Genomic DNA, 9,726 nt, shown 5'->3' on the forward strand with positions numbered 1-9,726 from the left:
GTAAAATTTATAGTATATAATTAGATAATTGCACAATTTAATATGTACATATCATGTTATGTAATTATGCAATTATGTAAAATTATGTAAAATTACATAATTTTACATATGTAATTTTCTTCAATTTGCTTTTTTCTCTCAATATTGCTTTTATAATTCATCTTATCTTATTGCCAGTAGCTATAGTTAATTTGTTTTCACAGCTATATAATATTCTGTGACTATGCCGTAATTAATTTATCCATTTTTTGTCAATAGAGTTTTGTTACCTGATTTTTAAAATTATTCCATTATGACCTGACTGGTGTGGCTCAGTTGGTCGTGCATTGTTCTGCAAATGAAAGGTCTCAGGTTCAGTTCCAGTCAGGGCTAATGCGTAGGTTGCAGGTTCAATTCTGGGTCAGGGTGCCTACGAGAGACAATTGATCGATGTTTCTTACATTGATATTTCTGTCCCTCTTTCTCCCTCCCTTCCCCTCTCTTTAAAAGCAAATAATATCTTAAAAATAAAATTATTCCATTATTTTAATTAATTACTTTTAATTGTATAATTTTTATACATATCTTCTGGGACTCACATGCAGATTTCTCTAGATTTTGTTTCTAGCAGTAATATTTCCAGGTTATAGGTAAATTCATGTTAAGATTTACAAAATAATTGTTTTCCAAATTAGATGTTTCAAATTATAAACCCCTTGGAACTTGTATTTTTAATCACTCTACTTTTTTCCAACAATAGATAGTTTCAGAATTTTAATTTTTAAATATAATATAAATAAAATAATATTGCAACCTTAATTTTCACTTCTTTGTTTACTATGAGGCTGAGTAATTACTATTTTCTTTCATTTGAAAGGCCTGTTTAGTCATTTGTTAGTTTTTTCATTTTTGTGAGTTAGGGGCATTTGTTTTTTTCTTGCTGATTCATAAGAGTAATTATACTTAATAGATATGAATCCTATGAATCTATATGTTGCAAATAGTTTGTATTTCCATTTTCTTTATGATGTCTTTTGATAAATAGGAGTTCTTCCTATGAATGTAGTTAAGTTTAGCAATTTTTTTCATTTAAGGTTAACATTTTCCTTATTTTGAGATCATAGAAATTCTATGTTTTCTCATAAAAGTTTAAAAAGTTTCCCTTTGGACTTAAATTTTTAATTTACCTGGAATTTACATATATATATATCATATGAATAAAATGTAAATTATATTGTTTATATTATTAGCTTAGGTCCTTCCTCTTTGTTGTTGTCAAGTTCTGTTTTGCCTAGTTCTATTTCTGGGCTCTCTGTTCTATTGAGTATTCTATTCCAGTGGCCAATTGGTCTCTCCTTGACTTAATTCACACTATCTTCTTGACACAACTTTATAATGAAGCTTGGTATGTGATTACACAATCTTGCCCACCTTATCCTTCTTCACTTATGCTTTACCCATTATTGGGCCTTTGCTTTCAAATAAATTTGAGAATTAACTAATCAGGGCCTTTGCTTTTTCAGATAAGTTTTAGAATTAACTTGTCAATTTCCTCAAAAAACCATGTTAAAGTTTGATTACCTCTGTAGTTAAATTTTAAAACTGACATTTTAATGGTACTGAGTTATCCCATCCATGAACATGGTCTATTTCTCTTTTTATATTTGTTTTAAAAATTGCTTTCAATAAAGATTTAAGCTTTTCTTCCTTAGCATTTTGCATATCATCTTTTAAATTATATATTTCATTCTATTTATACATTTTATATTATAAATATATTTTTAAAATTGTTTTCTAAATTTGTAACCGGTGTACATTGTCACATTTATTTTTTAATATTGTTATATTCAGTCACCTTGATAAACAATAATTCTAATATTTTGTTGGTAGATTCTTTGGGTTTCTATGTAGATAATCATGTCATTTGTTAATAGTGACATTTTAGTTTCTTGCCAAATTTGTAGTGACTCTCATCTTACAAACTAGATTGTGGCTATTAAACATCAGAAATGTAGCTAGTGTGATTGAGAAGCTGAATTTTTAAGTTAATTTTATTTAAGTGTAAGTAGCAATGTGTGACTAGTAGATACTCTATGAGAGGGTATAGATCTAGTATTTTTACATCTTTTCTTTACTAACACAGAAGTTATTAATCATTTAATTATTATTTTCATTTTATTGTTAGTAATGAACTGTAGAAATAATCCCTGAAAGTGTAGTTTTTCAAAGGCCACCACTCAGACCTCCCCTCAGCCTGTCAGGTTAATATGTGGGCTATTTTCTTTGATGTGGCTCATTTCATTTATTGCTAAGTGATTTTTAAAAAGTAATTGCAAGTTTATTTTAATTACACAATTTTTGAGAATTCCAAAGGTCTAATGTAGTGTAGCTTTCTGTCACATAGGATTGGACTGGTGTCACTGGAGCCAAATGCACATGTATCTAGAACCATGTTAGTGCCTGTGGAGCATCCTTCCTTATTCAGCATCCTCACCTTGCAGAATGGCCTCAGTGTCTGCTGAGCCCAGCACTGCTATTCGGATATGCGGAATCTTGACACTTTTATTTGTTTACTGGCACTATTCGGGGTTTATCTCACAGTTCTTTGTCTTCTTCCCCCGCTTTCTCTTTCTCTTTTCCACATCTTCATCCTTGGAGATTTCCTAAGTTTTATATTGAGCCCAACTCTGCTTTAAAAAAGCAAATATGTTATAATTGTTGGTGCTGTGGGCTTGAAGAATTCACAAAGAGAAGAAAGTGTGGAGAACGAAGATTTTATTCTCTCTCCAAGAAAGGAGAGGGGCATGGTGTGGAGAGATACACCAGTATCAATACGTGGGATCTCTGAGCTTTTATTGGATTATAATTGGATTCAAAATGGATGGAGGGTTGCTGTAGTGTGGGCCCTGGACTGCTGGGGTGTTGTCACCTGAGGCTGCAGTTTGTTCCAATGTTATCTTCCGCCTGTGGCCGTAGGGAGCAGTTAGTTCTATTCCTACTTCCAGTAGTTTCCAGTCTTGGGGACCTAAGCTCAGAAGAGTAAAATGGCAGTTGTGTTAACAAGGTCGTAGGCCTGCTAGGCAAATGGTGCCACAGTAGCAAATGGGGCTGACTTTATCCTTTCAATAGTTATGCCGGGTCAATTTGCATTCCCACAGAAGGACCATTCAGAACATATATCCCATAGCTCTGCTCACATAGGAAGCTAGACCTTGCCTTTCTTTGAAAGAATGTAGGGTTCTTCTAGAACCCTGAAGCATTTCTGAGTTATAATGTGCTTATTATATAGCATCCAGTACTGGAATTGGTTTGGTACACTTTATTCTCCCTATATGCCAGACTTTTTTAAGCTTTATGAAAATCCAGTTATATTACCTATCACATAATTAAACTAATTATTTTCATTAAAAATGGACAACATGAAATACTAAATTACATCTGAAAAGAGGGCATAGGTTTTATATTTATGGACTTCTTTGGGAAAACAAATTGCAGGATGGGTATACTAATATTTTCATTCCCCCAGATTCATCCGTCTGGCCTATATTATCTAAGATTACAGATAAAGACAGCATGTGGAAAGAGTACTAAATTTGTAGTCAGAAAAATGACTGTAATCTCAGTTTCGACAATAAACATTTAATTTTCAACATTGTAATTAAACTCTTAAGAGCCTGTGTTCCCTCATTGTACACTGGAGATTATTTCTATTATACACAGTTATTATAAGAATTAAATCAATTACACAAAACAGTACATGTGGAATTACCCATTATGGTGTCCACTAGAGAGAACCAGAATATGCTACCCCAGAACATGCCTCTTTGGCTCAAGGATAGCCTTGAGCTGGTTATTTTTAAAAAACAACAGACACAGGAGAAGCTCTGAGAGCAATGTAGAAGCTGTCCCTTCTGTAAGAGACATGTACACTCACAAGGGAAACCTCCAATTTTGGGTGTGTCTCCCTGACTGTGGGAGGAAAAGAAGAATCACTACCTAGAATCACTTGTCCCTGGAGAAAGCATCAACTTAAATCTGCATAACAACTCTACCCTTGTTTACTGTACTTTGCTTGATAACCTCCCACAACTGGTTCTTCCCCACCACCGCCATCTCCTTTTGTCTTTTGCTGGAGATAGTATTTAAGGTGATAGGTGATTGGTCAGATGATTTTGAGGAGTTACTCAGATATCCTGGATACAGTAGTTTTACATGTTATTAAACCTCTGTTTTTTTTTTCTCCTATTAATCTATATTTTATAACCGAGAAGATGGGGGGAGGCAGCCAAAAACCTAGAAGGGGAGAAAATTATTTTTCTCTCCTATACCAGCACATATAGACACTTGGATGGTATTAATTTTTCTTTCCTTTCTATGGGATCTTTGAGCTAAGGTGATTAAATGTGTGGTTTCTAAAATATCTCTTGATTTTTTAAAATATTCATTTCCTTCTACAGCAAATATATCAGCCAATCTTTATATTAAGTTGAGAGTTAATTTTTAAAAATAGCAGAGTGAACTCCTATCTATACAAATTAAGTTACTTTCAAGATATGGGAAGTTGGTTCTGATTGTAGTTAAAAATGTGAGCAATGCTTATGTAGCTTTCGTTAGGCAACATCTGGAACTGATCTCCAGAACTTTGATTAGCAGAACCAGCCTGATGAATCCCAGATGCTGAAACATGGCTGTGTTTCTTAGACCCAGTGGATTATGAGTGTGAATACATGGAAGGAAGGAAAACATTTGCAAGAACTAGGTGTCAAAGTGGCCGAGGGGGTATTTGGGTGTTAGCTTAGTTGCAGGGGTAGGAGGAGGTCTTTCTAAACGAGTAACCCCTTTAAAGTTGTATGCACACTATTAAGAAAAAGGTCTAATCTTTGATAAGCTCAATAGTATGTCTTAATAACTTTACTCATATTTTGTCTTGCAGATATTTTGAGTATCTAATATATCTATAGCTCTGTGGTTATATTGCAGGTGGGCCCAGGTAACCAGGTTCTTAGTGATTGTGAACAGTGAATTGAACTGAACACACAGTGTTTATAGCAGAGAGAGAGAGCAGATTTATTAAGCGATAGTACACCCCACAGAACATGGGAGTGGGACAACTTCGAGCAGAGACTGACCCTCAGTGGCTGGAGGGATTCTATTCTTGTAGGGTAGATATCTCCTGGCTAGCTGTGGTGGGCTTTTATTGTACATGTACAAATAATTATATTTTAAGCTATAGCACATGTGGTCTCCTGTGATTTTCCCTGAGTGCCTACTGAGGGAGGGGGTCCCACAATGCTAATTTATTATAACGCTATTATAATGAAGCAGGGGTCACATAGCATCTTCTGCACAGGTGCAGTCATGATTCACCATGAGCCTGCGCTTTCGCAGAAAGTGGGGACAATGGGTCTTAGAATAGGGTCTCTGTCCTGTATTGATGTCCTTTGTCTTAGCCTTGGGGCGCCTCCGGAGTTTCCTCACTCCTATCTCCTGCCTCAGTTAGAAAGACAAACATTTCCTGCCTTCGAGTCTCTCCGTTCAGCGCAGGAGGCAGGCATGTGAACAGTAATTACAATGAACTGCAGTTGCTGTACTGAAGGGCCGAGTACAGAAAGCAGCTGGGACTGCCAGGGAAGACAGGAAAGTTAAACAGGGAAGACGACACTGGTGTGGATGTAAGAAACATCCAAACCTGTAGAGAATTTTTATGAGTTTGTTCCAGCCAAACTGATGACAACTGCCAGGAAGCAAAGTCTCAACAAGTTGAGAAAATGCTCTGGAGAATGGTGGTTTTACAGCCTAATTATACATTAGACTCAAAGGAGGGGACCTGAGGGAGGGTACATGAAATTCTTTGGGGGTGGATTAGGGAAGCGGGAGAAAGCAAAGAGGGGGAGACTCTCTGAGACTGAATAAAGAGGAAAACGGAGAGACAGAGACTTCTCTTACACTGGCAGGTGTGGGACAGTTAACAACGGACATTTACATCACGTAGAGGTGGCATTTGGGGAACAAGGTGCAATGAGGGGTTCTGAGGGGATTACCACTCCCACGTTCCAAGGGTAGGTTTTATTAGATGCAAAAAGACAATAGATAGGCCTAATTAAGGTAAAGATTGACTTTGGTCAAGGAAGCTACAGGCCTAGATGTGACTACCTGCCATGACTGTCTGTGTAGTTAGGAAATTTTACATTCAGACCATCCAATGTGGTCACTCTCAGTGTCTGAGTTAGCAAGGTCCACCATACTGGCCTCCCCTGAGCTTGTCAGTTTAGTATGCGGCCCCTTTTTCATCCACTGTGGGCTCAGGATTTTTATATATTATTGCTGCAATCTGCATTCGGCTGCATTCGACTAATATAATATGTGGGAGCACAATGTCCTCTACCTTCTTTCGGCTGGTATAATAATCAAATAGACATGGAGCAGATTAGCAAGTGAAAATATCCAGATTTCATACATCCGTATGTACGGGAACCCTGCATTCATGAGTTAGAGACCCCACATTCAGGGGAGGTTCCGAGACAGCAAGGAGCACGTGGGTGTGTGAGGCATCCTGAGCGAGAGGTGAGGCAAGGTGCCCTGGGGGCTTCAGAGGGTCATTGCGGAATAAGAAGTGCAGATACTTAGTAAATGGAAGTTTGTCCTGCCCTATAGATAGGTCAGAAATGGCTACCTGATACTCTCCTGTTATGGGCATGGCTCCTCATTCAAGTTCTTCTGGGTAGACAAGGGAGGGCAGCTGTTCCCTCTGGGCTTGCAGCTCACGTCAAAACAGTCCGCATAAGCACAGCTTGGGGGTGACGATCTCTGGATCCCCCCATACAACTTTCACATACTCGTATGTCCCAGCGATCACGGGACCTTTTGTCTCGTCCTAAAAAATATAATTAAAACAGCCCTTTCTGAAATTGTAAAACTAAAGTATTTTGTTGATTCAATCTAGTGCCGCAATGGTAAAACCGCGATTAAGAATTGCATGGACTTCCCATCACTTTGTAAAGCTCCTAGAAACACAAGCAGTTTCATCTTTCCCACGAATTGTTCTTTTCAGTGAAGGAATGCCTTTGCCTTTTGCAACCTTCTTCTTGCTCTCATGCATGTCCCATATTGTGGGCAGGAAAGGAAAATCAGAAATGTTCACTTTGCGGGGAAAGCTGTGACTGTTTTGTGACACACTTTAGTTCTTATAAAATCTGCTCCATTTTTCCCCAAAGGAATTTTCAACTTGGAGTGAAAAGAGATACCTTCCCCGAAGGAGAGGAATGCAATTGCCCTAATGACAACAATTTGGAAAGAATTAAATGCGTTGTTAATGGATGTTAATAGATGCTTTCAGAGGTAGAAGGGAGGAGATTAAGTATTGCATATGAACCCGATGACAAGGAGAAGAAGGCTCACTAATTCCTAAAGCAAAGTTTCCAGCACATTTGGCCCATGAGGTTCAACTCCTTTCTTTACCTAGCCATGACTAACAATTTGTAGCTTTTGTTTTGTATTTAATGTCTCCATACCACCTTTACTAACACTCAGACAAAAACTGCCCATTTACTCCTGTGACTTCTTTCTCTGAAGGAACAGACATACCTGTTCCCAATTCCAAAGAACCCCCTGCCGACAGACCCGGGCTGGCCCCTCTTCTTACACAGTCAGTCCCCTGAGCCTGCAACCCTGCACCTAGAAAACGCCTGCTTACCTTTTAAAGCCTGGTTTGAATGTTATTTCCTCAGAGAGGACTCCCCCAGCCCTTCTAGGTTTGGGCCTAGAAGGACTTGAAATCCACTTGCTCCATAACCCACGGTACCCTATCCACTGCTCCTCGTCACGTCTGTGACTGCGAGCTCTGTATGTGTCCTCCTCACCCGACTGTACGTTTCAGGAGAGCAGGAACTTTTTGCATCTTTACTCAATGTCCTATCTCTCGTTCACTGTATTCACACAGTAGATACTTGCTGAAAAGAATACATTCAAAGCCTTTTTCACTGTAATACTTTATGCCCCTGTAATATCGTGCCTGATCTGTCTAGGAGGTATGTCTTCAACACGCTGTTCCTTTTGTCTGGACCAATTTTCTCATAAATGACTAGCAGGAGAAAAATAAGTAGAGATTTAACAACATGTGTACCTTCTGTGCACATGGAAGATACTCAGGGAAACTGAGTAAAACTACCCAAAATGGCCTAACCAGTCACATTAAATATCATCTCCAGCTAAAGTCGGAAGAAGACATTGGGGAGGGAAGCCATTTACCAGAGGTTATCAGGCAAAGCTTGGTGACAAGGGTAACGTTTGTTAGGCAGACTTAATGGCTGCCTTTTCCACAAAGGAGGCAGAGCCAGAACTTAACCCCAGATCCAGAGATGACAGGAAAATGGCTACCTGGAATGAAAAGACAGTCACTCTCGGGGCCACGGTGGCTGCCGCCGAGAAGATGAGCAAGCTCCTGAAGCACTTCGCTGTTGTTGGCAATGTCTACCAAGCCTGGAACATCAGCTACAAGAAATGGGAGAATGAAGAGGAGGAAGAAGAGGAGCAGCCGCCACAAACACCCACCTGGGGTGAGGAGGGCAGAGCTGCTGATCTGAATATGGCCTCTGCCTCTCCGCCCAGCAGCCCCCTAGACTTCAGGGCCACGTTGAGGAAGCTCTTCAGCTCCCACAGGTTTCAGGTCATCACCATTTGCCTGGTTGTTCTGGAAGCCATCCGGGTCCTGGGGCTCATCCTGGACCCGAAGATCATCCGCCAGAGGGGCTCCACTACCTGAGCATAGCCATCTTGACCTTCCTTATGATGGAGATTGCCTTTAAAATATTTGTTTTCTGCTTGGAGTTCTTCCACCACAAGTTTGGAATCCTGGACTCCATCAATGTCGTGGTTTCATTTGTCCTGGACATCATCCTCCTGTTCCAGGAGCACGAGTTTGAGGCTCTGGGCCTGCTCATACTGCTCTGGCTGTTGTGCTTGGCCAAGATCATCGATGGGACAATTATCTTGGTTAAGACACGTTCTGAACAGCAACTGATGAGGTTAAAACAGATAAACACACAATTGGCCGCCAAGATCCAACACCTGGAGCTCAGTTGCTCTGAGAAGGAACAGGAGATTGAAAGACTTAACAAGCTGTTGGCCACAGCACGGACTGCTTGGCAAGGCAAACTAGAGGTGTACCTGCTCCACTCCACAGAGTGGAGTGCACGGGCTTGCACCTGTGAACGAGGATGACAGCCACCCCTCCTGGGGCCATCCGCAGGACAGGTTTGGTTTGATGCCGTTGCCTGCCTCCCACGCAGCTTGGAATCTGGAGGCACTCAGCCTTTCGGAAGGCTCGCTCTCTTCCTCGGTGTGGCGGACAGCTTCCCTTCCCATCCCCACCTGTGCTGTGTCACAAACGTATCATAGGCTGTTTTCTCATGTTGAACTTTACTCTTGCTTGGAAATGTCCAATGAAGCTGGACAATTACTAGTTGTATATAAAATTTAATCTCATCAAATGTACAGCTTTCACAGTTCGCATGGATATGGAGGCATCGTTTCCCAGGAGCACTCTGAAAGACAAAAGAAGAAAAGGAAGCCATCTTCATGACCAGCCCATTCTAGAGAAGCCTTTTCTATTTCTTAGCTGTTCTAAATGGCTTGTCTAATGGCGGTTTCCCCCAGGGAGACTGTTCTCAGATACCCAGCCCCTTCCTCTGCATCATCCAGCTGCAGCCTCCAGCTTCCCCGTGGCTCCTCCTAGGTCTGCTTCCTGAC

At 40.1% G+C, this 9,726-nt stretch overlaps 1 protein-coding gene across 1 annotated transcript; it reads left to right on the forward strand.

Annotated features, from left to right (window-relative positions):
* Positions 1-8,251: 8,251 nt before the first annotated feature.
* On the forward strand, positions 8,252-9,432 carry LOC114514394 (voltage-gated hydrogen channel 1-like). The gene is given in 3 exon segments (XM_036031350.1): positions 8,252-8,723; positions 8,726-9,105; positions 9,107-9,432. Coding segments are annotated over 3 exon segments (852 nt in total). The 5' UTR covers positions 8,252-8,281; the 3' UTR covers positions 9,137-9,432.
* Positions 9,433-9,726: the final 294 nt, after the last annotated feature.

Source organism: Phyllostomus discolor, chromosome 7 (assembly GCF_004126475.2).
Source record: "Phyllostomus discolor isolate MPI-MPIP mPhyDis1 chromosome 7, mPhyDis1.pri.v3, whole genome shotgun sequence".
In the NCBI taxonomy this organism is placed as follows: Eukaryota; Metazoa; Chordata; class Mammalia; order Chiroptera; family Phyllostomidae; genus Phyllostomus; species Phyllostomus discolor.